Source organism: Diadema setosum, chromosome 15 (assembly GCF_964275005.1).
Source record: "Diadema setosum chromosome 15, eeDiaSeto1, whole genome shotgun sequence".
Taxonomy (NCBI): domain Eukaryota; kingdom Metazoa; phylum Echinodermata; class Echinoidea; order Diadematoida; family Diadematidae; genus Diadema; species Diadema setosum.
The window spans coordinates 38,057,914-38,085,888 of NC_092699.1; the positions used below are offsets into that span (position 1 = coordinate 38,057,914).

At 38.2% G+C, this 27,975-nt stretch overlaps 1 protein-coding gene across 1 annotated transcript; it reads left to right on the forward strand.

Annotated features, from left to right (window-relative positions):
- Positions 1–277: 277 nt before the first annotated feature.
- Positions 278–27,974, forward strand: LOC140238476 (DIS3-like exonuclease 2). Its single transcript, XM_072318378.1, has 24 exons — positions 278–439; positions 1,509–1,687; positions 2,994–3,273; positions 3,735–3,914; positions 6,116–6,235; positions 7,154–7,255; positions 8,510–8,663; positions 9,253–9,421; positions 9,823–9,922; positions 10,603–10,725; positions 11,228–11,394; positions 11,738–11,837; positions 12,795–12,948; positions 13,335–13,447; positions 14,144–14,251; positions 15,766–15,942; positions 16,917–17,050; positions 17,635–17,818; positions 18,516–18,602; positions 18,984–19,131; positions 20,010–20,140; positions 21,499–21,603; positions 22,774–22,944; positions 26,061–27,974. Exons 1-24 carry the CDS (start codon positions 278–280, stop codon positions 26,091–26,093), a joined length of 3,381 nt encoding a protein of 1,126 aa, XP_072174479.1. The 3' UTR covers positions 26,094–27,974.
- Position 27,975: the final 1 nt, after the last annotated feature.

The window sequence follows — 27,975 nt, forward strand, 5'->3', positions numbered from 1 at the left end:
TTAGACATGTTGTGTAGGGATGATTATATTTACCAACAACTTTTATTCAAAATTACTGTTTGATTTGTCGATCAATATTCTCTGTCGTCAGGAAATCTGTTGCAGTCACAGAATGGTAAGCAGTATAGAATTTCATCTGATAAAGCATAAATTGTGGGAACAATGTACTGACTAGCTATCATAGAGGTACAGTGAGTTCTACTATTGCATGTTAGGTCTTCTTCAAGTGTGTGTTAATTCTTTTTCATTTATTTTTTTAACAATGCCAGCAGACAAAATGAACAAAGACCAGCTTTCTACATCAGTGTCCTCCTTACTGGAGCTGGACAACATCTCAGTGAATCCGAGCTACTCTGCATCGGAGGAGGAGAGTGAGAGAGTTGGGATGGAGGAACTTGACACAGAGCTTGATGGAGAGGGGAAGAAGAAGAAACGTCAGGTTAGATCCTACACGTTTGGGTTCATGATCACCTTGGTTCAGTGATATACAAAACTTTACATGTTGGTCAAGGATACTCTAAAGTGTAATGTGCTTATTATCACACATTTTGTTTGTAAAGCCATGATTCATCAATGCCAAATTTGCGAAATATACTTTTGACTTTATGGTCACTACAATGGTAAAACAATCTCTTAACACTGGTATAGTACTGTATCCTCGAATCAAACACCAGATAGAACTTTGTTATTGGTACATTGAAAGTGTTACACTGACTCACCTTAGATTTGTATTAATTTACTGTATGTTTTATTTGCTTTTTTCATCAACATTATATTCCCTTGTGCCATTGTGCGTGTGTTTGTTTGTTTGTTTGTTTGTTTTTTGCCTCGGGGAAAAAGACAAACACCATTTTCACGGTCCTATTAAAAGCGTTTGTTTGGGAATGCTGCACATTAAATGAATTGTAATTGGTCTACTGGTTTGCCACTAGTACTTGCCAGTTGTACATGACATAGTTGAAGGACTAACCAAAAACATGACTTGAAAGGAATGATAATACAGTGGACAGGAACATACCCAGACATTAACTAGACAAACATTACTGTGTTCTGCGTGTGTATAAGATACAACTCTACTCTTAAACCAAAATGTGATTATTTACATACAGACTATAATGCTGAAGTTTGTGATAAAATTCCAATTGTTGTGTTTATCACAATAAGCTCTGTAGATGATAAATGCCAATAGTAAGAGTAAATATCAGGTCTGTAAGTATTGAACACTTTCATAGACATTCATGGCTTAAATGTAGACCATGTCAAAGAGGGAGATTTCTGCTTTTTAAAATGCTTCTATGCTCACAAATAAATAAATGCACAGTAATGTAGTGGTCTGTCAATGCATAGTTTACACTTGTGACTTTTGCATTTATAGAAAGGCGTTATTGACTGCAACAAATGCAAGTTTCACAACCACCATCACTATCATACCTCAACAGTAATATGTTCAGTGATGGAAGAGTTGCTTGACAATATTTTCTCTGGTGTCGAAATTTATATCTGCGCAGAGAAAGAGGCGAAGGAAGAAAGGGGACTACCTGGAGAATGAAGACAGCTGTGCAGAATTTGATTTAAAGGATGGAGGGTCAGTCCAGGGTCAGCAGAGTGACCAGACAGGGGAGTCAGGGCTAGCTGTCCAGAAAGGGGTCAAGGGAGGCAGAGATCCCTCACCAGGAAAGAGTAGTAGGTGAGTGGTCAGTCAGGGTCACACTATGTCCACCCGTGGACAGATCGACCTGCAGGTTTCCCAGGTTCCCACAGCAGTCAACACAGCTACATTATTTGTAGAAAGCATGTCACTCTCAAATATTGAACACTATTTTATTCACTATCAGAACTGGCCACTGGTAGAGGCTACAAGTGAGATGCCTTTAACATGTTCCTCCTGTAGACAGAGCTCTGAGTACCCACCAAATGAGGGGATGTAGGTGTGAGGGATCAACATTCTCTCTGATGCTACATGCTACAAATTTTGTACAGTTCCTGGAATGTGCTGTGGATCTTTGTAGGGTGAGGTCGCATAGGGATAACCTTGTTTTACGTACAATATTTTTGAGTATGCTGTAAGTCAGTTTTACTGCATAGCCATTCACTGTCAAAAGTCAACTGGTATGAGTATGTGCATGCATGTGTGTGTGTTTGGGGAATCAAAATGAATGGTGAGAAAATGTTTAAAGGGAAGGTAAACCCAAAGAACAATGTGGATTGAGTGAAAGCAGCAACATTAGTAGAACACATCAGTGAAAGTTTGAGGAAAATCGGACAATCGATGCAAAAGTTATGAATTTTTAAAGTTTTGGTGTTAGAACCGCTGGATGAGGAGACTACTAGAGGATATGACGTATGAGTGGACAACAATACAAAGAAAATATAAAAGAAATTCAACAAAAATTCACTTTTCTAGAATTATGAAAGAGCAATGGACCAACCGCTTTCAGAAAGCAGGGGGAATAATTGCTACCCTGAAAATATGTCAATATCTAGTTGATGGAATTTGTAATTTTCATGAAAAATGGATTTTTGCAGAATTTTCTTTATATTTTCTTGGTATTGTTGTCCACTCATACGTCATAACCTCTAGTAGTCTCCTCATCCAGCGGTTCCAACATCAAAACTTTAAAAATTCATAACTTTTGCATCGATAGTCCGATTTTCCTCAAACTTTCACTGATGTTTTCTACTAATGCTGCTGCTTTCACTCAATCCACATTACTCTTGGGGTTTATCTTCCCTTTAACAAAACACATTCTGGCAAGGGGTGTTCATAGGAAAAATATAGTTGACAAGTTGTGTGACACTGGAAGCATCAAAGGGATTGATATTTTGAAAAGAGAAATAGAGCTAGTGAGTCTTGGTGAAGACTTGCAAAATTACCATGCAAACTTTTTGTAAACAGGAAAAAAGAAATCGTGATTTCATTTATCTTCCTCTCAAATCACATGACCTTCGGTGAAATCTGAAAGAATTTTCTTGTTGCTGCTCCATTCTCACAGAGGCTTGATGGTGCGTAAGCCAGAGTCTGGAAGATTTCGACCCAAGCTGGGAGGGGGCAGCAGTCCCTTGGGCACCAAGCTACGAGATGACAGCAGACAGAAAGGAAAGTTCCCTAGTACCTTCCCCAGAGATGGACAGAAGGGGGTAGGGGACGGCAGCCTGGTGACCAAGATGAGAAGAGGATCGGCAACGGCCATCCCCCAGGAACACAGCGGCTCCAACCAGGGAGGTCTGGAGCGACAAGACTCCAGTGGACTGGAGAATTACATGAGACATGGGGTGAGTCTGAGAAACTCTTTCATGCACTCCATCCTCTATGCTCTCCAGTCAGATGCTTTGTAAAGGTCAAGTATTGGCAAATGCACTATAAAGGCTATTAAAGTCCACAGTTTGCAAATGGTCATCCCATTAGTCACGTTTATAAAGGTACAGATCATCAGGCATTGATTCTGGTAGACGAAAATTATCAGTCGCAATGTGACAAAATTCCATATTTATTCTTGAAAGTGTCACATATGGAGCCATACTCATTTGTTAAAACTACTCTCACATGATATTGCAAAACTACCAATCTTTGAATTGCAATTGAAATGCAATGTACGAAGTCAAGCAGCTTTTAATACCCAAGTGTCGGTGTTAGTCTGATCTTTGTTGATATGATTGTAGTCTTGAATTTGGGAAACCTTCCTTTTGATTTTCAAGCAGAATTCATTCTCTTGTTTTTATTTGTATTCTCACAGTCCACTGACTCTGGTCCAGGGGAGACACCCACCTACACTCAAGGAAAGAAGGAAGCAAGCAGCAAGGATAGACAGAAGAAAGGAAAGAATGGAGGAAAAGAGAAGAAACAAGGAAAGAAAGAAGCTGCTGGCCAGGCCAATGAATCGGCAAGTACCACGCCCAAGAGACAGCCATTCAAGGTAAGGCACATTACAGGCAAATTGATGTTTCGGAGGCAAGATGTGAGTTTGTGCAACATTTTAGCAGCTGTGTGTGGGGTTCCATGACATTTGCTCCTGTGACAATTGCTCCCATATAACATCTGCATGCCAAGTCAAACATAAATTTCCCCAAAACATAGCCCTAACCCGAATTCTAATCCTCACATCAAACTTAACATAAATCTATCTGACCTAAATCTATCTAATGTTGTGTCACTGTATGTGGAAGTCTTTTGTAAACTTAGCATTTTGTGAATAGGGCGTAAGTAGCGTCAAGTCATCAGTCAATTTAGATATTTCCCAGCCTCATTGCCATGCAATGCATTTAGAAATTCAATATAATCTTACACCCAAAATTCTTTACACTAGCTTATTAAACCTTAAGTTATGCTACTGTTAGTGTGTTCAGTAGACAGATAGCACTGATAGTGTAACAAAATGAATTCCAAACTTGTGCTATATATGAACCAAACTGTCTGTTGAAAGCAGCAGAAGTTTTTCCATTTGATCGAATTGATTTTTAGACATGCTCTCATATTAGAAATTATTGCAATGGTAATATTATGTGTGCTTTTTCCTCAATAAAGAATTAAGTGGTATTATTTACCATATCATTTTCTTGGTGTAACATAAAAGATTGTCTATGCAGTATCAACCACTTACAGACTGAGGAAATACCTAACTGTAGAATGTTTTCTAGATCCTTAGTAGGGCACCAATTCATGAAAGTTGTCAGCCTTGACAAGTTGTCTGTCTCTGACAATTCCAGTTAAATCCTTAGTTTTTAATTGGCTGAGAAGCTCTGGTCATTGACTGTTAATGTGGCGGTTACACACCTGCCAACTGTTTAGTTTTAATCTGAATATTCAGATTTTTGTCCCCGCCGAACGAGTTCGAGCAGGGGACTATGAAACGGGCTCCGTACGTGTGTGTGTCTGTCCGTCCGTGCGTCCGTCCGTGCGTCCGTCCGTGTGTGCGTCCGTGTGTGATCAAAATGTTCAATTTGCTACTTCTCTGTCATTTATGAGCCAATTTTGATTCTGTTTGCTTTATATGATAGCACTACATGGGAGCTTTAAAACTTCTACACAGAATTTCAGTTGTGACCTTTGACCTTGACCTTTGACCTATATTGTACATTTTGCTACAAAATGCTACTCCTTCGCCATTTCTAACCCGATTTCGATTCCGTTTGCTTTATGTGATGGCACTAGGTGAGGGCTTCAAAACTTCTACACAGAAGTTTGACCTTTGACTTCTTTGACCTTTGACCTTGATTTTTTACCTATATTGTACATTTTGCTACAAAATGCTACTCCTTCACCATTTCTAACCCGATTTCGATTCCGTTTGCTTTATATGATGGCACTAGTTGAGGGCTTCAAAACTTCTACACAGAATTTTGACCTTTGACCTTGATTTTTGACCTATATTGTGCATTTTGCTACAAAATGCTACTCCTTCGCCATTTCTAACCCGATTTCGATTCCGTTTGCTTTATGTGATAGCACTAGTTGAGGGCTTCAGAACTTCTACACAGAATTTTGACTTTTGTCTTCTTTGACCTTTGACCTTGATTTTTGACCTATATTGTACATTGGCTACAAAATGCTACTCCTTCGCCATTTCTAACCCAATTTCGATTCCATTTGCTTTATGTGATGGCACTAGGTGAGGGCTTCAAAACTTCTACACAGAATTTTGACCTTTGACGTCTTTGACCTTTGACCTTGATTTCTTACCTATATTGCACATTTTGTTACAAAATGCTACTTCCGGCGGGGACATATATTACGCACCGCGTAATTTCTACTTTTCCTTGTTCACTGAAAGAAAACTCATTAATTTCAGTGTGTTCTGATTTTTTGGAAATATCTGTAATTAAAAGTATATGAAATATATGAAAGTTCAGATTTTTGAATAATTTTTCTTTGTTTGCTCAGATTCATTAAGTCTCAGGGTTGGCAGGTATGTATTGTCAAAGATGGACATCTTGTCAGGGCTGACAGCGTTCCTTAAATGGTGCCCAGGTGTGATTTTTAGTGTCAGTTATTTTTCATATATAGATTAATAACTGTATAAGAAGGCAAAGATCTTTTTTGAGGGATGATGTTTACTCGTCCAACTTCTTTCAAATGCTGCATCTGTTCGTCCATCAATGTTTTATTTCTGATTTTTAGCACTTTGAGAAGCACTGGACTGAGGAGGATGTCTCCAAGGCCATTAAACACGAGAAAGTCATCAAAGGAGTTCTCCGCATCAACCCAAAGAACTTTGAAGAGGCTTATATTGACTCGCCGGTAAGTTTGGTGCCAGACATATATTTGCTTTCTCACTCGGAAGTGTGTAGGTTATGTTCTGATGATGTTACTGATGGCAGGCAGTTCAGATGAATCTGACTTCGGAGCATTATAACTTGTGACAGTCATAACTAGGGGGCTTCCAAAGAAGAACAAAAGTACTTTCAACAGGTTATGCAATGAGCCAGGTGCATTGCTATGTCAGTGCATAAATTATCTTTTGTTTGGCATACTTGAAGCCTCCAGTTGGAAATTGTTATAAAAAAACAGTACCCAAACTGAATTTGCATATAAGGTCTTGGTATCACATGAGATGACTGATTATTTCATGCTGAGATATTGATGTTTGCCCAACATTTATTACTTTTTGATGAGAAGACTAGACTTTGTGGATATATAGCATTTGCCAAGGTCATGGTACCCTACGCATGCAGATGAATTGTGCTCACAATCTCATTACTTCACCTAACATTATTTACTGTTAAAAGCTGTTTGCAAAATTTGTGTAACCAGTAAATGCTCATTACGTAGTCATTGATCACATTACTTTTCTAAGTGATGTACTCTTAGTACTCTTGATACTGTCATGATATGTAGTGAGGTTGATACACACATGTTATGTAGCGTGAGATTGATAAACATATGGTATGAAGTGACCTTGATACTGACATGGGACTAGAAAAGTAGGTAGTGTGATTGATGATTGATGCATACGAGTATTTAATTGTTTTCTTGATTTTGGGTTATTGACTTTAATATCAAATACACACTTGTCCATTTAAGCATTGTGTTTAAAATTTAGTGTGTATATTCATGTATATAAAGCACAAGTCAAACCATAAACCACACACACACGCAATACATACACCCAAATAATTTATCACTGATTGTTCCCGCCATGTGACCTTTGACCCACAGGATGGTGGCACAGATATCTTTATTGATGGAGTCCATGCCAGGAATAGAGCTCTCCATGGCGATGTGGTCGCTGTTCAGATCTTGTCGGGACAAATAGTCATGGTAAGTAAAAACATGTACATACGAAAGCCTGTTTATGATATATATACACAATTGTAATATTCCACCATGAAAAATAAAAAACCGCTGCATTGACTCCCAGGGAAAATGTAAGAAGAGAGAGAGAGGTAAAAGACCCTGGGAACATGAGCTTCATAGACAAATTAGATATTAATAAATACAAGGAAGTAAAACACTGAGAAGTACTGTAAAGAAGTGAAGTGGTATCAACGTAGATTGAGCGATTAGTTGGTCACTGGATATTTTTGTGGGTGTCTCTGTATATTATTTTAATAAAGAAATGATAGTGTACTAAGTCTGCATGGTGACATTAGTTTGTGTATTAGATAAGCATAGTAATAGTTACAGATAGATGGTTATGTAATTAGTCATGTCAATAGGTTGGTCTCGTTGGATACTTATGTATGTCAAGAATTGAGCTTGGGTAATAACTAGTAACAATGTATGCATGTACATTAGCATTATGTTCTCCCAGTTGCTAGTGACAAGTGCTCCATACAGTTTATTTCATGTTAGTAGGACATCTTAAAGGGAAGGTAAACCCAAAGAGCAATGTGGATTGAGTGAAAGCAGCAACATTAGTAGAACACATCAGTGTAAGTTTGAGAAAAATCGGACAATCGATGCAAAAGTTTTGAATTTTTAAAGTTTTGGTGTTGGAACCGCTGGATGAGGACACTACTAGAGGATATGACGTATGAGTGGACAACAATGCGAAGAAAATATAAAGGATATTCAACAAAAATTCACTTTTCTAGAATTATGAAAGAGCAGTGGACCAACCGCTTTCAGAAAGCAGGGGGAATAATTGCTACCCTTAACATATGTCAATATCAAGTTGATGGAATTTGTAATTTTCATGAAAAATGGATTTTTGTAGTATTTTCTTTATATTTTCTTGATATTGTAGTCCACTCATACGTCATAACCTCTAGTAGTCTCCTCATCCAGCGGTTCCAACACCAAAACTTTAAAAATTCATAACTTTTGCATCGATTGTCCGATTTTCTTCAAACTTTCACTGATGTGTTCTATTAATGTTGCTGCTTTCACTCAATCCACATTGTTCTTGGGGTTTATCTTCCCTTTAATAGAGGTGAGGTGTGTTCCTACTCTGTAGCATAAATGCCTTTGTGGAGTTCAGTGGCTAAGAATAGTGATTTCAAGGAGTTATGAATGTTTCTTGTAAAGGCATTCTTGTTGATGAAGCCACATGATTTAATCTCCTAATTGCAGACTCCTAAATCCCAGAAGACAAGTACCCCAAGGAAGCTGCTTGCAAACCAACCTGTCATTGCTGTTTCTGAGAGTCCAGACAGGCCTGGCTCAGCAACCCCGGGGTCATCCACACCAAAGAAAGTTGGTGGGAGGTACTTCTTTGGTAGCCAAGGTAAGATAATGAAGGATGTAATTCATATTTTGTTTCCCTCTCTGTCTCTCTTTCCCTCTCTTTCTCTCTTTTACTCTCATCTTTCTTTTTGTCTGTATACCTACACTCAAAAGGCATCAGAGGCATTACGTTTGTGGGTTGTCCGTCTGTTTGTTTGTTTGTTTGTTTGTCCATCTATCTCTCCCAGATCATTTTATCATGCTTTAACATAAACTACTCGATTGATATTTTACCCCCTCACCTTGGCCCAGGTATACAACATGAGTTTACAATCACTCAAGGTCAAAGGTCAGAGGTCACTGAACTTATGATAATAATAATGATAATAAAGTACATTTATAATGCGCCGTATCTATCATTAATGATACTCTCGGCGCATGAGAGCCTGCATACTTATGCTGCGTACTTATGCTGAATATGTTGTTTTTTAGCAGTAACTTTATCTTGGAATGTAAAAAAGAAATATGATTCGATAGAAAGGAAAAATGAAGAGCCAATCATTTACGTGACATGAGAGAGGAGAAAGGTTAAAGATCAGGGTCTAGGGTCAATGTACATTTGCAGAATATTGTTTTTTTGTTGCTTTCAGGTGACTTTGATACCAGTAGCCTGAATGAGATGGAACTATCAGACAACCTCAACAGCCTCCATCTCAACGACTCAGAGGCAGCTTTTGGGTTCGCTGACGTTTCGGCAACATCTGGAGAGGAGCAGGACAAGGTTGGGGACCTGAGTCGTCGGGAGTGGTCAGATGCAAGGTTTGTATCGGAGGTCCAGTTTGTGAAGCTGTTTTAATCTGTTGTCATTAGGCTTCCAACCTATAGGTGACAGTATGCATCACCAATGGCTTGTGTCAAAGTTTAATCCAATATTCTAGTTCTCGTTGATGTTTGTCTAAAACGGTATTCATATTTTGAACGTGTTACACTGACTCTGGAGCTGATATGCAACTTGTCAGCAACTCAAGTAGTAAGCATTGCTGTTCCTGTAAACAAATTTGAAAGACCTTGATGACTCTTTTATATATGATAGGGACAGAAAAATGGCTAGCTTTGAATGATTTCACACGAGGGTGCTAACAGAGGGTGTTGGGATCAATTCATGTCATGTCTGATTAATGCCCTCCTCACTCTTTCTTTATGTCTGTAAATGATCGTAGATCTGAAGTCTCTTCAAGTAGTGAGGTGGTTGAAGACACCCCGCACACATCCAGCCATCTTCGGGGATCCTCTACCAGTACAGGAGGGGGTACTCCACAGGTATGGTGTGGTAGTGTGTTCTCTCTGCACAGGTTTCTGATTGTTTAGGCTTAGTAGAAGTCTGCACTGTACATTTCTCAGCTGGAAAATATGTGTCAATTTATGTCAAACTGCAGGTCAAGGCATAGAGTTAGATACTTCTTGGTCCCAATGCACTGAACCTCTTTTGTATTTAATATTTTTCTTTGGCTCCTGTAGAAATTCCATGTTAAGTTGTATTACTGTTTTTGTGAGTGTGTATACATTTGATTGTGAATGTCTACAAGTTCGGCTCTAGCAGGAATACATGTCTGCTTGTCTTGACAGACTAACTTCACTCATTACAAGGAATCAATATCTTTTCATAGATTCTAAAACTAAAATGGATCCTATTTGACTGACATTATCTTGGGTGTTAAAAAGAGTGGCCGGGATGAGAATATGCTGAATGATATGCAAGTAATTCCTGTAGTCTGCCTGTGTATGAAAGCTATTGGCCTAAAATAAGATATGGACATAACAACAAAAACAGAGAAAACCATGTGGACAAGCACTAATCAGCTGTGGTTCAAAAGGGATGGAGAATGTGTGTTGTATTGATAACTTTGATTGGTTTGCACATTGAGTATACCTTGGTAATCAGAATCTGAATGGCATTAAGTTTGATGTGGGATATTATGACTGTAATACTCTCTCCACAGAAACTTGGTTTGAGTAGTAGAAATGACCCCAGGATGCAACCTAAGACAGGACGAGTGGTTTATATCTGTGAGTACAAACACTCTAGAGCTGCTAGTGGGTTCCTCAAGCCAGCCTCAGGCCCAGTAAGTACTCTCTCAACTCAGCCATCAACCACTATTTGTTATTAGTGTCATGGCACTAAACCCAGCACACTTCTCTATCTATCTTCCATCTATGCTTATTATATGTGTTTATCATGTATCAGTAATAACTATAAGTATATGTATATCTTTGTCTCTATTGAATTCAAGAAATATTCTCCTTCGACCCAAATTACTGCTGGGTTCAAGTCTGGCATTCAAGAGTACCCCAATTCGTCATGGGTTAAAAAAACAAAGAAAGAAAAACAAAAATAAAAACATTCATCTGTATATAAGATATTGAGATATGACAAGGGGAAAAAAAAATCAGAAATCATTTGCACTCAATCTCCTGACATTGATATTTTTGCATTGTGAGGAGAATCTGACAAATCTGACAAATGTACATGTATGCATTATTTGAATCAAATCAGACATTGACTCAAGTGATTTCCTAAACTCAATTCTTCTTTTTGTGCGTGTGTGTGGTGTGTGTGAAACACAGAACAGTACCGATGTCTTGTTTGCACCAACTGACCACCGTGTTCCTAGGATTCATATTCCAAAGAAGGACTGTCCGCCAAACTTCCTTCAAAGACCACAGGACTACGCCAACACTCTCTTCATTGCACACATCATTGACTGGCCGCCACAATCCCCGTTTGCCAAAGGGTAAGTCAGCGGTGTCCACTACCACTGGCACCACCATCACTTTCACCACCACTAATACTTCTACCGTCTCCTCCTCCACCTCCTCATCCTCCTCCTCCACTTCCTCTTCCTTCTCCTCCTCCACCACCTCCTCCTCTTCCTCCTCTTCCTCCTCCTCTTCCTTCCTCCTCTTCCTCCTCCTCTTCCTCCTGCTCTTCCTCCTCCTCTTCCTCCTCCTCCTCTTCCTCCTCTTTTTTTCTTTTCTCTTTAACCCTCGTTTTAGATGCAGCAATATAATTCTTCAGCATTTTTTATTTGAGAGTATTTGGTTGAAAGATGCTGTGGTCATTTATTTTCCTTACAGACACCTGTACCACAGCCTTGGCCAGGTAGGAGATGTGGAAGCTGAAACAACTGCTATGCTGATTGAACATGGTATTGACTACTCTGACTTCTCTGCTGAGGTATGTTAGGATATCAACTTGATAATTTCTTCTGGTTTTTGCTGCAATAACTTAGCAAACATTTATCAGCATAAAGCACTGTCTTACACTGATACTCCCCCCCCCAAAAAAAAAAAAGAAAAAAAGAAAAAAAAAAGAATTAACAGTTGCAACTGATAGGAGTAGCTCCCGTTGATGAGAAAATTATCATTAAGGAGAAAGTCGTCGGTTGAGAATGATAAGGGCGTTAAGTTGCCTCTAAACCCATAGTGTTCGGGACAACTTAACGCCCTTCTCATTCTCAACAGACGAAGTTGTCATGTATGACATAGCTGAAATCTGAACAAAATGGAATGAGAGTTCTCTGAAGTTTAAGACAGTTTAAAGGACAGTTATACAGGCCATTATGTTTCTTATAGGGACCTCAAGATACATGTAAGTGTCTAACACGGTACAATGTGAATCTGAAGTAAGTATCACAGAGTGTCATGTTAAGAAGCATGTTTGATATCTGATTGTTTGATATGCAAAATGCCTGAAGGATGTTCTCTGTACATCGGAGCAAGTTTTCTCTAGATCTGCTGTCTAGTTGTTCTTTTACATACTGTATGTCTTTTCTTTATCTCCTATATATATATATTATATAGTTTTGCAGTTTGGGATATTATTTCTCTAAAATGTTATACAACTTGTAAAGCATGCCTTTTATGTTCTGTTTCCCCATATGTTTAAATCAAAATATGTTGTTTTTATGTCTACACAGCATAATATATTAATCTCTTTGTTTATTTTTTTTTTTCTGCAGAAGTTGACATTCTGTAGTGATGAGATGTAGTCATCTGTCTGTCTGTCTGTCTGTCTTGTCTATTGGTGCACATCCAATCAGATGAACAGAATTCTTACCAGGTATCAATCAGTGTAAACTAAACATCATAATTTCCCTACCTCATACTTTAAATCTGATCTGTGCTATGACAGGTTCTGGAAGATCTCCCTCAGGAGCGACCCTGGAACATACCACCTGAGGAACTAACCCAGAGACGTGACTTCCGGTCTGAGTGTATCTTTACCATAGACCCAACAACAGCCAGAGACTTGGATGATGCACTGCATTGCAAACCACTGGGCGATGGTGAGTAGATTTGCAATTATAGCAGACATCTTGATGTGATAGAAATAAATAAAAATTTGCATAGTCTTCCTCAATTCCTGGACAATATTTAATGAACTGGTTAGCAGCCTTTCATCTGTGAGTTCTCCCAGCCTCCCAGGCATGAAAAAGATCAGTTAATATTGGCAGTCATGAAAGGGGAGGGGAGGGGGGGGGGGGGGGGGGGACGGGTGCATATAAGCAAAATGTACATGGGTGCGTGGATTCATGGTTCTATGTAGACCAGTCTACCATTCAGGGCAAACAGTTATGTCTGTCTATCTGTATGTATGTATGTATGTATGTATGTATGTATGCATGCATGTATCACTCAATGCAACCATGTGTTATTTTCCATTATGTGACAGGCATCTTTGAAGTAGGAGTGCATATTGCTGATGTGAGCTACTTTGTGAAGGAAGACACTGCTCTGGATAAGGTTGCCAGTCACCGGGCCACCAGTGTCTACTTGGTCCAAAAGGTCAGAGAAGGTTATCATTTGTTAATCTTTTAGATGACTACTCAGTGGTATGAACAGTACAATGAAATAAAACTACTTTGCGCAAGTAATTATTCGCGCTCGGTTGGGTAAAATGATTTTTGCATGTTTTTAATTTTGCGAAATCAGAGATATCCAGTGTAGAATTTAACTACGTATAACCAGCAAAAGATCTGCATGCTTTATTTTTCATGCTAATTTTAGGCCATACTTAATGTGCAAGATTTTCACGCCATGAAAATTACCACTTTCACAGTATTGGAATCAGGTGTGTTATCATTGGATAAAGGCAAATCAATGGGTAATTCTATCCCACTTGTTAGCTTGTGACTGCAATTGATTGATATCTTACCTTTTAATGGCTTTTGAATGAAGACAATTTGGAGATGTCCAAATCAATTATGAAAAGATGATGGAGAGCAATATTGAAAGTGATATTCATCTTCTTTTTCTTTTAGTTGTAAAAAAGAAGTTGAATTTGGATGACTGTAAATGTCATAATTACTCTGATGAATTACTGTTGCCATGGTGGACTTGGCAAGGAGTGTTGCTCTGAATCTCTTTAATACCTGTTGAGGACAAGCTGATTTTACTGTAACAAACGTTTCCCATAGAGACCTGCCACAGTTACTCAATACTAGTCTTCAATGAGTTGAAATGAATTCATTCTCTGCACAGGTGATTCCCATGCTACCCAGACTGCTTTGTGAGGAGCTGTGTAGTCTGAACCCTGATGAGGAAAGACTGACGATGTCCTTTGTATGGAAGATGACTGAGGAAGGAGAGGTATGGATGTTTTCTTAGCCTCCATTTGGTGTCTTCTCTCAGCTAGCAGAGATTATCCTTTCAGTTTGAGATGAAATTCTTGCAAAGTTTGTCATGGTTCTAAAGCACAGATTATTTGTTACTTTAGAATGTATGGTGTACATAGGTTTTATTTCAAAACATTTTTATCCATCATCTGTTTAGCCATAAAACATACATTAGAAGAGAAGGAGTGAGGAAATCACAAGCTTTGCCCTCACCCTTTAACCCTAAAAGGGCCGGGGGGGGATTTTGGAATCCGCCCCCCCCCCTCGCCGTTTCGCGCTATAATTCTGTAACGCGAGAAGGCCTCGTCGCGAGGCTTCTTGACTTTCTTCGTTCAAGTCTCGTGCAACTTTTGAGACCAAATTTGCAACGTTCCACGCCACGCCACGCCACGCCACGCCCATTTTTGTAACGGAATGTCGCCCCAAAACGGGCACAATTTTGTGATTTTGTGTACATTTCCTATGGAAAACAGTGCTCTGTCATGAAAGTCATAAAAACCTGATTATTTTTACAATTAATCACTTTCATTGATTAATTTTGTGCTAATTATGGTAGAAAAGTGGTCAGTGACAATTTCCAATGAAAAAACAAAGGTTGAAAAACAAAAATACATAAGAAATTCTGAAAACAATAAAATACATAAGAATTGAAATGAGTTTTGGAAGTTTTTGTGATGTACAATTGTTGAATATGCCAAAACAGATTTACAGATCAGAAATTAGACTCTGAATGCTTTTAATTAGGCTAAAATATCATCCTGAGCTTAATTTGCATAATTAATTAATTAAAATTAGAAATTGATTGTTTCAAAAAATCTTATGACACAATCTTGTAGATTATGACGCGGGTCTCACGCATGCAAAATTTCATCGCGATCGCACCACCGATGGCCGAGATCTCGGGGGGGGGGGGGGGGGGGCGGAATCCATCCCCCCCCCGGTCTGAGCATAGCCAAAAAAGCCCGGCCCCTTTAGGGTTAAAGACTTGTGGTCTGTGTGATGGATTGAAAAAAGAAATTATTATGATGTAATTTTGCTGGAAATATGTCATTCTTTGTTAGGCTTGAATAAATTTGTGAGAAAAAGTAGTTCATTCTTTTCACTGGAAAGTAAAAACTTCCACACTGAAAGAGTTGCTGAATTATTGGTAGGACTAGTGCATGACTCTTTCACTTTTACAAAGTCATGACATGTGAAAGCTTGGATCTGTAGTAATCAGTGGCAATTTGAATATCAAGTTCTGCATAGTGATAAAAGAAAGCAGTATTTTGAGTGAATGTCTGAAGAAGATTGAGTACTCACAGTGCAGACAAAAAAAAATGCCATTTATAAAATTATGTGAATTTCTGAAGGTCAGTGATGTGGCTATTTTCAAGACATTTGTGTGAAATGTAGCATGCTTGTAATTTCTCTTCCACAACAGTCGGATATTCCTCGATGTAAACTTACTGAAATTTGTTATTTTCTTGTGACCTTGCAAATATATAGATTCTACAGGAGTGGTGTGGACGTACAGTGATCCGTTCCTGCTCCAAACTCAGCTACCTCCACGCACAGGACATCATTGAGAACTGGTTGGACAGAGAGGGCGACATAGTGCTTCCCGTCATCACTAACGGCTTTGGTCCAGATAACGTAGCACAAGGAGTACTCTGTCTCCACAAGGTGACAGTAGTCATGATCAATCATGCGAAATAATGTGTAGTTTCACTTCCTATTTAACTTTGCATAGTTTGAACAGTCTGACTGCAAACTTCTCATAAACTTCCTACGAAACTTCCTACTTGCACTTGGGAAGTTTCTCTCTTTGCACTAAACTATTCATAGTTTTGTTTAGTGTTGCCACACTTAGCAAAAACTTTTGAGAAGTATGTCACTTGATCAGATCCACTTCATGTTGTTTATGTACAATGCGCATTCTGTTGCTCGCTGTTTTGCATTTGCACTTTGAATATTAAAGAAGGGATGCGGTTTTTGCCCGTGTGAAGCATGTTAGAAACCAAAACAATGGATAGAAGCTCAAACCATGGGAAGTTATCAGGAAGTATTAAAACAACATGCAGTTTTGCCTACTCTACCCAAGTCTAATGTGGCATGACTGTTCTGCCTTCCTCTCTGAGCTATTTGTCACTTTCCCTTTCTTGTCTTCTTTGACACCAAAGCTTGGACTCATACCCTTTCATACTGCATCATGACATATTGTCATTTCAATATGATTTCTTTTGTTCAGTTGTAACTAGAGAAGTATGTTGTATAAGAATGTGACGAAGCATTCTCTTTTTATCACAGAAATCTGTGACAAGGAAGAAGGCATTATTGTTTGAAAAGGCAGACTTTGAACACCCAGTGAAATATACTCTTTGCTGAGAGCCCTCACATATTCTTTTGGAAGCACTTATGAAAAGATTTGAGGAAATCCGAGTCCCCCATAATTTTCATTTTTAGAAGCTATACTCTCTAGGCAGTTCAAAAGAATCGTTTGGATGGTGAAGAGATCACCAATGGGCAGTCAGTGTGGGAAGTGAGATTAAGAGAACCAAAAATTGTTTGGGAGTGTATCAGGGATGTTGCATGATATGGGGGCTGTTATCCTATGCTCAATATTTTCACCGTCCCTAACATGCACCTTGTTATGATAGATTGCTGCAAATCTACGCAAGAAGCGATTTGAGGGTGGAGCACTTCGTTTAGATCAAGTTAAGCTGCAGTACTCTCTGAGTGAGAGTGGGATCCCCATTGGATACTCCGTCTACCAGCAGCGGGATAGCAACAGGTACAGGGTGACTTGTCATCTGTAATCTAGCCTTTCTGTATGCATCTGCCTCGTGGTAGTGCTGTAGATATGGTTTTCTGTAATACTGTTTGGGCATGATAATGTCACTACAGGATTTTCCAGTCTTAGTTTTACAATATCTAGCAAATGACAGGAGGTATTTGTGAAAAAAAAAGTTTGAGGTAAAGTATTTCAAAACAATGTGCTGCTTAGATCAGGGGTCATGAAGTCAGAGAGTTAATGGTAAACTGTGGTTTAAAATTTTGCAGTGATATGCTGGTAGGAATATCAAGACGGTAACATTTCTTGGATAGATGTGATGATGTTCTGAGGTTGTAATTTTTTCAAATTCTACAGATATGCATCAAAATCATAGATTTGAATATTGTGGCTTTATGTTCTATTCAGATCGTATTCAACAATTTCATAGATTTGCATATTATGGCTGTATGTTTTATTCAGATTGTTTTCAATAATTTCATAGATTTGCATATTGTGGCTTTGTGGTCTATCCAAATCATATTCAATAATTTCATAAATTTGTGGCTCTATGTTCTGTCATGAATCATATTGTCTCATGACAGACTTGTGGAAGAATTCATGTTGCTGGCCAACATGGCCGCTGCTCACCGCATCTACAAGGCTGAACCACAGAGGGCGCTTCTCAGACGACACCCTCCTCCAAAGGACAAGCTGATGGATGCAATGGCCACACTGTGTGAGGGACTGGGTCTCGATATAGATGGATCATCAGCTGGCAAGTTACAGGTAAATTTCTTGAAGCTGACCGACATAATATGTCATTTGTATACTATTTACCAGGAGATTTCGTTCAATCACTTTGTGTGCTTGAAACTGGGGTCATTTTATGCCACACATTGCACTTTCAGATTTTACCATCAGGTGCAGCTGATTGTAAGCTAACTATGAGTGCCATCATCAATGATAAGCACCATGTGAACATAACTCTAATTTGGAGCTGATATGACTATTATCCATGATGGTATGACTATGTGAATGTAGCTGATGTTTGGTACTTGACACTGTTTTCATGTTTAGTACTAGGCTGTAATAAAGGCTGATTTGCAATGATTGCCTTAGAACAACTGCTGGTCACCTGGCAGATTTTTTATTTTATTTTTTTTTCATAACACATGGCTGAAACAAGCAGGAAGCATGAAGTCATGTCATAGGAAACTAGAATTCAGCCACTTAGTAAATATTAATGCAAGTACAAGATAATGAATTGCAAAAGGTTGAAAACATACCATGTATACATATATATTTGCTTGACAATACCGAATGCAGTTGTTTTGATGTATCCCTACAAACTGTATATTGGTTCTGATGATTAAAGTAATTCTACAGGGCAGTTACTCAGTATAAACACTGTCTTTATCAAGTGTTTAGAATTTCTTTTTCTCTTTGCTTATCACTTACACTCATGTTTTGTTTCCTCCTGCAGGCGTCTTTGAGCCGTTACTGTACATCAGATGAACACTCACGCTGTCTGCTTAAGGTTCTCTCTGTACTCTACTCCAAACCAATGCAGGTATAAAGTTTTCAGCACTCACAGCTATTGTTTACTATCTCAACTGTCTCCAGATACCTATCTCTTGGTCTTTACTATCATCTATTGATCTGTTATTGATAATCAGAAATTTGGTGACTGTGTCAGATGTTAGAGCAATTCATTTGCAGATCGATCAACAAAATATTCTCAGATTTTTCTAATGTTTTTCTTATCCTTCCTGAAACTCTTGCAATAGTGTAAAAATGGGGGTTACAAACACTGTCTTTAGTCTTCTCTAAAAGACTTGCTGTTGTGTGGCATCTGATATACCAAAAAAAATCATAACTATTCAAACACTGTCACGTGATATTCATGACTGAAAGTTAATTTATGTTTGCTTTTCCCGTCTTGTCCAATCAGAAAGCTGTATATTTCTGCTGTGCTAGTCTAGAGGATGAGGAGCTATACTGTCACTACGCCCTCAACGTTCCTCTCTACACGCACTTCACCTCTCCAATCAGGAGATACCCTGACATCTTGGTCCACAGAATGCTTGCATCATCACTTGGTAAGCAAGCCATGGGATTACCTCACCCTGATCAATCTAGTGTGAACTCTCAACACTTCTCGTCAATTTTACACCAACCTGATAGAACACAAGATCAATTAATACTCTATTTTGTATTGTGTTATGCAGTTAAGCATCCAAAATTTTGTAGAAAAGAAATATTCATAATTACATGTACATTGTAAAATTACAATAGTTATTCCAATCATCTCAGCAACTTTGTAGCATAAACCCCGCGCACAACAAGATATGGATGTTAATGCTAACTACTGTTACGGTTATATTAAGCAGTGATCAGTGCAAAGCATGGTTTATTAGTTCGATTGCAAGGAAAATGAGTATGTTTGTAATCAGTAACATTTTTTGCATGACAGCACAAGCTGCACACATGACTTTTTATCCTCATTCAATGCTTGATAGTTTAGATTAAGGAACTTGCTGTATGATGAAGAAAATAACTAAACAAATAAGACGGAGGAGAGAACTGACTCAGTGTGTAGGCTGAAGGTCAGTTTCAGAGTTGGTTAGTTCCAAACATTATACTAAAATCGGATAACGTTATGATGGAAAGATAATAATTTGAAATACAGAGAGGCTAGACAGTCATATTGTTGATTATTATGTTTTGGTTCTTTTTATCAAGATAGGTATTGTAGAAACATGCTACATTGGTAGACAGGGGTCAGCATACCCAGCATGATATATCTTACATTGTGTGAAAGGGTTTAATAGCATGAGAATGTTTGGTGGAGGAATGGGCCAGTATGATATATCTTATACTATGTGAAAGAGTTTAATAGTATCAGGATGTTGGTTTCTACCAGGGTGTTGTAGAATGTTAATGAGTTTAATAGTATCAGGATGTTTGTTCCTACCAGGGTGTGGTCCAGTGATGGAGAGATGTCCAGACAGACTTCAGAGGCAAGCCATCAGGTGTAACGATGCAAAGGATGCTGCTAAAGATGTCTCTGATAAGAGCAGTGACCTCTTCTTCTATCTCTTTATAAAGGTTTGCATTCTCACAATTTTTCTTAGTTTCCTATTCATGCATTGGTATCTAATACTTTGTACATGAACCATTTCTTTCTATTTAAATGAAGACAATGCAAAGGTCTTTGTTTTCAATGCTACTAAAACTTGACTGGAATATTTTCATCTAAAGGATCATTATGATGACTTGGTGTTGGACTTCGACCTACCAGATGCTTGCTAAATTTACTAGCAGCAAGTATTGTTTATATTTCTTGGTGATAGATACATATATTCTCATACTTCTAATCTCAGAATCATGGTACCTGGATACTGTAAAACATGAAATTTTCGCGATTTGGAGCCGACTGTCTTTTTTGCGGCATGAAATTTTCGCGAGTTGTCTCTAACATTCAGTGCATATAGTGTAGACAAGAACTTTCGCATGCATTTCTTTTTGCGAATCTAAGCTCTTGCAAAATCAAAATACACGCAAACATTCCTCGTTTTACAGTATCTTGTACTATTTTTAAATATTATACACATAATACACCAGAATAATACTGAAAATATGCTTCAGATAGGTTTGTTGACCTTATTTACTTATATTTCATACTTCATTTCAGTATTATTGCATCGACCGTTTCGACATTTCGCGCCAAGATTCCACAATGCGCCAAGATTTTGCCGCGCCATTTCATGACTTTTTTCCGTGAAGTCTCCCGCATATTTAGAGATCAAAATTGGCCGTCGGCTCCAATTCGCGAAAATTTCGTGCCGCGAATATTTCATGTTTTACAGTAGATTATTTCAACTTTTAATCATTGGAATTAATAAATTCTAATGTAGATAAGCTTGAAAAAGTGTCTGCAACAAATTTTGGCAAAAAACAACAGAAGGTCAAAAAACAATAAAATACATAAGAATTTCACAAAACAATAAAAAACAAAAGAAATTGAATTTGATTGTACTATTTTTTTTGCAAGTAAATTGTGTGACGCATCTTGAGGAATTCTGACACAAAACTTTTTAACAGAGTTACAGGCGAAAATATGATTTCATGCATAAATTTGCATAATTAATTTACTAAAAATAGAAAATCAATATTTTTTCAATTGTATGACCATATAATCTTGTAGTTGACATCCAGCTCTATATTCGGGCAAAATTTTGCAGCGATCACGCCATCGGCGGCCAAGATCTGAAGAGGGGGTCAAATTGACCCCCTAGTAAAAACTTGGGTCTCAAATAGCCCAGTTAGAATAGGGTTAAACATGTTCTCTCTATCCAGAGATAAGGTCAGATGCTACTGCACTCACATGACTTGCTGTGTATTGCCTGACTCTAGTCATGTGTATCAGTTATCTTCTTCATTCTTTTAAAATCTATTGATACCAGGAGTGTGGACCTTTGGTTGAAAAGGCCATGGTGATGGGAGTCCTAGATAGGTCCTTTGATGTCCTCATCCTAAACCTGGGCCAGGTCAAGAGGGTCTACTGCAATGTAAGTCATATCACTTTATTTGCCTTCTTTGTTCTCTCACTCAATGCAAAGGTCTTCTGCTGCCCCAGATCAGAGGAAATGTTACGTTAAAAAAAAACTTACTATCTTGCCTGCACATGCTTGTTTTGTCCCACCTTCAGTTCTAGCTACCACCTTTCATTTTCCTCAAATCAAACATTAAAGCAGGCTGACTGTTCTTTTTGTCCTACAGAAAAAGACATTGTATATCTCTAGGGGGCATTTCATGAAGCAGTTTGGTCGGATATTTGTCTGACAAACTGTTACATGCTACGGAAATCCTTGCATCTGATTGGCTGAGAGCAAATTTGTCCGACAACTTTGTCGGACAAAATGCTTCATGAAATACCCCCTAGTGTCTTTGTACAGAGTATGTATAGTCTGTTCAACTGTTGTATGACCTTGAATTAAAGTGACACTTACACAGTCCTTCATGATAATCCTTGATGGTCCATGTGGATGTAGACTTAATTACACAAAATGGAGTTAAAAACACAGTGCCTCTTTTCACCTAATCCCAAACTTGTCAGTGCCTTTGTTCTTGTAGGAATTACCCTCTCAACTTTACAGCAGAACACTGAGGGCACTCTGTCCATTTTATAGTGCTTACAATCTTTTAGGATGACTTTATTTAACACAGAGAACCAAGTACCTCCTTGCTGGGGTTTAAGTGGTGATTTACCTCATATGCTTTTGAAGACTCAGTAGAGAGGCATCTGGGTTCTAACCTCTCAACTTTATGGACATATTTGATACAAATTCTCACTCTCTTAACAAAATTACCACTCACTTCAAACATGGGACTATTTGAAAAGCCCAGCCTGTAATTGCTAGAATTCTTAGTAGTGATTTCTTGAGAGAAGAGAAGAAACAGAAGGAATTCAAGTTTGATTGGTATTGAATTAAATTGTCTCTATGGAATGTAAGTTTCAAATTATAAGGAAATAAAGAGAAGTATATAATACAAACCAATCCACTCCATTGTCTCCAGATCTCATCAGCATCGTACATCACCATGTTGCACACAGGACTGGAAGATCATTTGAAAAATTTAATGATAATTCAACAGAAATTTGTAAGAGCTGTGCTGATAGAAAGATTCCAAGTATTCAAACATCTGTTTTCTTTGGTCTGTGCATTTCCCTGCTTCAGGCTCTCCCCCTCAAGAGCTTCCAAGCCACTCAGGTGCCAAACACCAAGTACTATGAGCTGATTCTACTATGGGAGGATGAACGGGGGTCAAAGGGCATGACCCAGGTCATCAAGATGTTCAGCCTTGTCACCGTAGAAATCATGGCTGAGAAGACACCCCTCAAGTACAAGGTGAGACAGGTTGTGGTTTGTCTCGAGTTTGCCAAATCACAAGACGTTTGTTCACCTCTCGTTCACTCATTCCTCTCGGCCTTGAGATGGCAAAACAATGTATGTCGAAAATTCATGAAAATTGACTTAGTCACATATTTCTGCTTATTTTAGTATAATCTAACTCTTGACCAAATCTTGAAATCAGAACCCATTCCGTTACTGAGATATGACGCTCCCTCCCAGTGGGAATTGTTCCAATTTTGCTGGCAAAACAACATAAGCGGCGATGCACTTACCCCTGCTCAACACACATCGGGCATAGACTTGGCAAAACAATGTATCTACATGCAATACGTTGTTTTGCCATCTACACGTTTACGCAGTAATAGGCTGCGCGACTGCAGAAGCGCGCACATATTGACGTAGGACATTATACGCGCTCCAGTGATCGAGACTTACATTGTTTTGTGTAGCAATGGCAATAGTGTGGTTATGTTGAGATGGCAAAACAACGTGTTTTGATTAAATGCAAATTATTCTAAAAATAAAGGGTCTAGTAAAATCAATTTTCATTTACTGTATTACTGATACTGTTGGTCCTTCTTGGGTAAGATATGAAGTGTTTAATGACAACAGAAAGAGAGCTGTAGGTTTGCGAAACTTCATGCTCAATTTATTGGAAATAATGTTGGATGTAGATATGTTGTTTTGCCATCTCAAGGCTGCTCTACTCAGCCTAGACTTTACTTGGGACGCTACTAATCTATTCCTCTACACAGCCTAGACATTACTTGGGACGCTACTAATCTATTCCTCTACACAGCCTAGACATTACTTAGGACGCTACTAATCTATTCCTCTACACAGCCTAGACATTCACTGAGATACTGGATGCGTTAATCAACTCACTTCTGGCATAGAATTAAGGTTTCCAAACAGCTTTCGGGGAGATTTGGACAGATGATAAAAGTAAAGCAGTTTTCATTATGGGGTTAATAATGCCTTTCTGAAATGCCAAAAAAAGTGTGATTTCGAATGTGTTTGAGCCAGAATGCCTTTCTGTGGGTTGATAAACACAAAGTCGTTTTGAAACACATTTATAACTCAGACCTAACCGTGCCAACCACTGCCAGCTGCACATCTTTGCTCTTCAGGTCTAACTGTACAATGGAGCTGTGCAGTGACAAGACCTTCCAATCTATTCATGATAGAGATGATAAACGTAACAACTTGAGAAACTCGATCTGAAAGGTCTTTGCAAACCTGTTTTGATAGTGGCTATTCAAAAATGTTTCAAACATAGGGAAGATGATTAATACAGCCACTGCTAATCTATTGTAGCATGAATGACATGTGCTTGTCAAATCTATCAAGGTGTTTGAAGTGTTCAAGAATGGACAAATCATGTGATTTGTCCTGGAGGTTGTACAGAAAGTTTTGGATTGGTGTAGCTGATGATGTTTATTGAGTTTATCATTAATGTAATATGTTGAGAAGGGAGAGGAGATTGAATTAGATTAGAGTAAGAATATTTGTTTGTGTATTTTATTTCATTCGGTGATTACAGATGAGTAATTTGCAGGATTTTGTATATTGTGCTCCAAAGATACGGAAACAAATCATTATATAATATTGACTGGCCTTGAGGGAGATACCAGAAAATATTGCCCAAACTGAAAGGATATTGCCCGAGTCGAAGACGAGGGCAATATTTCAGTTTGGGCAATATTTATCTGGTATCTCCCTCAAGGCCAGTCAATATCATAATTATTACCTATCCCCTAGGTAAATTAGAAAATATGTGAATACGGCTATACACTATCATATACATGTAGATCAAGCCACATTTGACTACGTGTAGATCATCAACATGTCGAATAATTGAAAAATTGTTCATCAATGTATATCATTCAACTCCAACTTCAAAGATACATATGTAGTTGTAACAGGCGAACTTCAAACATCTGAACGCTTTTACACTTAATTTTTACTTCTGTTTAAATTTGGAAAGTTGTAAAACTGATGGTCACTCTGCAGTTATTGAGCACAAATGGACTAGTCATTGTTTGACGCGTAGTGCTGCTGTAAGTGGTTGACCTTGTAAAAACTTGTATGAGTTGATTTATCAGCATTCTTCTGCGGTGCGTGTAACCAACACCCAGCGACGTCCTGGAATGTTTTCTTTTCGTGGTCGATCGGAATGTTTACATTTAAAGCAGGGAGGTGGGGAGAGAGATCCCACTCTTTCTCTTCCCACCTCCCTGTGTAAAGTGAATGGCGAAAACCGGAAGATTGCACTGTTTGCACACATTGTTTTGTGTACGGTACGGTGTGTGTAACCGACACGCAGCGACGTGGCGAAACGAATATTGACTGCTGACCTTTAACCCTGCAAAATAACAACTGCAATTGCCTCGCAAAACTACCTCGTATAGGTAATAATCTATATTAGTTTTTGTTGTATTTACAGTTAAAGACAAAGATATATTAATGTGTTGAATGTGTGAAAATTGATGTTGATATAAGATAATGTTATAGGATGTTTTTCTTTTGTATAATGTTGGCAAAAAGGTGCCTCTCTTATGTTTTATATGTCATTTGAATGTTGTTCATGTAATTGTGTACTGTATATTTTTTTGTTTTGTAAAAAGCATGTGAACAAAACAAATATCCATGATATGGACAATAAAGACTGAAATGAAATGAAATGATAATAATGAAAGCCATTATGCCATCTGCTATGGAGTCTTAAAATGAAAGTGGGGGGTGCTGTGGCATAGTGGATAAGACTCCTGACTCCCAATCGGAGGACCCGAGTTCAAATCCCGCCCAGTGCTTACGTCCTTGGACAAGATGCTTTTACCCACCATGACCCTCTCGACCCAGGTGTATAAATGGGTACCTGGCAATGCTAGGGTAATAATAATGGCAGGGCCCTCTAGTAGAGCAGTGGTAACACTGAAGAGGCCACCCTGGGTAAATAAGACCCTATTATTATTGTTATTAAAGTCTTGCTTGGTGATGAATGCCATTTAAAAATTGCTCAAAGTCCTGTTCTATGATCTCATGAATGCAAAGTTTTCTAGGTTGCCTTTTTATCTGTCCCCTCTCGCTGTCTGCTCTGCGCCCCACAGGCCATACTGAAGAGACCAGACCATGCTACGTGATCCCCTGATGTTGTCTCCATGGCAACAAGGTTTCTACCAGGAGGTATCCTGTCATCCTTCAGGATGTCCTGGTCAGCCGGAGGAGATATCCCATCACAAGTTTGACTCATTGTGTGTGTGCTGCTATCACTGCATGCTAAAGGTGACGCAAGAGAACTTATTGTACTGTAGATTTGACAAGTGTGTAGATATATGATGTATTTATAGTTAGAATCCTATCAACTCCTTTCTGGAATTTTAAAGCTTGCCTTCTTATTTCCATTCTTATTTCTAAGTCGCATTCAGTGGACTATGTTTAGGGTCACACAGTGTATCCCATGATATTTCCAAGGGTTTTGTGTTAACTCAAAGGTAGTATCCTACCAGTGCTTCTCATTGTGTTCTGTGGACGTGGTGAGATGTATAAAGTATTACATGAGGCCAGCCAGGTCTATTTCTTAGTTTGATGTATTAAGTATTACATCAAACCATGCCTCTGTCTTGCTGCCCATAAAATGCATTTAGAAGCATACAGGGTATTCATATATCCAGCTGTTTACCCTGCTCCTTTTTTAGGTCAAGCGTAGATGAAAGAATTTGAATTTATTTGTCACGTTTAGTCATTGTCAAACAAGTGATGTTGTACAATAAGCCTAGAAGACAAAATGACATGTATGATGGAACTTTCTCACCATGTTGACACGCTGAAGAATGTGCTATTACTCAGTGGGAGACTTACATCAAATTTAAGGTTGTCCTTGTTGTAACATACAATTCTGTGTATTGTGAGGAATACGTTTCCTGCACAATAATCAGAAAAATATTTTCAGCATCAATCCAAACCAAACTTATGCATCCGTGTCTCTCTAAAGTTCTTGTGTCGAAACAAAGTTTCACAATTTTCCACGGAAATACAGATTGGTATTCATGAGAAGAAAGCAAACAGTTGTATGTGATACTTTCATTTCATTTATACCTTTATCAACACATGGATATAGTCCTTTATTCTTGATATCTACAGATTAAATTAAGAAAAGAATCCATGTAGAGGAGAGACTGTAATGTATAAGTCCATTCTATCAATTCAAATTCCCTATGGAACATGTAAAGCATGTGTGCAATATGACACAGCACCTTTATGTGTTTTACAATTCAGTTTTACAATGAAATATGTGCTTGATGTGGGCTTGTGAATAGTTTGATTACTTTATGTGTTTGAACCTTGATGTTGTACCTTAACAATGTGTTGGTGCTATTTTATTCATGGAGTTACATTTAATTGAGATACTCAATTTGTGTAATTTATGCAAATCATATTTTGTCACTGTACCACTTGTAGATCTGGTGATATTAAAGTTAAAAGAAATATATTTTCTCTGAAGATTTAAAAAAGATGAATTAGCAAATGGAACTTTCAGTATCTAATCTTTGATTTCAAATCTGACAAGATCATTTAAGATTGTCATACTGTAAAAGTGGACATTTTCTCATCTGAGTAAGATAAATTTTGCTTGTTTTGAATTTAGAAGAATCAAAATATAAATTACGATTACATATAACAAGCAAAAAATTAATGTGGGCCTTTTTTGTGCTGCTTCATATTGTGTGAATGTGCAGAATTTCTACTTTTACAGAGCATGTGAAGGAAACATGAATTTTGCTCAACGTGATGATCCTTTGCATTGAAAACTCTTTCTGGCTATCTTATTTCCTAAATAGTAAACAGCATGACTGTAAAAACTGCACAGTCCAAATGACTGTTGAAAAAGCTGCTTTTATCTCTGCTTTTATTCGCTGATTTCTTCCTTCAACACAGATCTTTGAAAGAAACTGTTTTTGCTTGTTTATTTTTTGCAGATGCAACAATGTTTTCAGTTAAAGACAGCCTTATATGCTGCTTGAC

What these genes read in the sequence shown, in the direction of transcription:
- LOC140238476 (XM_072318378.1), top strand. Translation starts at nt 278, where the DNA reads ATGAACAAAGACCAGCTTTCTACATCAGTGTCCTCCTTACTGGAGCTG. An exon ending in GGAAGAAGAAGAAACGTCAG is followed by an intron (nt 440 to 1,508) that starts GTTAGATCCTAC and finishes ATATCTGCGCAG; the next exon opens with AGAAAGAGGCGAAGGAAGAA. An exon ending in CAATCCCCGTTTGCCAAAGG is followed by an intron (nt 11,395 to 11,737) that starts GTAAGTCAGCGG and finishes TTTTCCTTACAG; the next exon opens with ACACCTGTACCACAGCCTTG.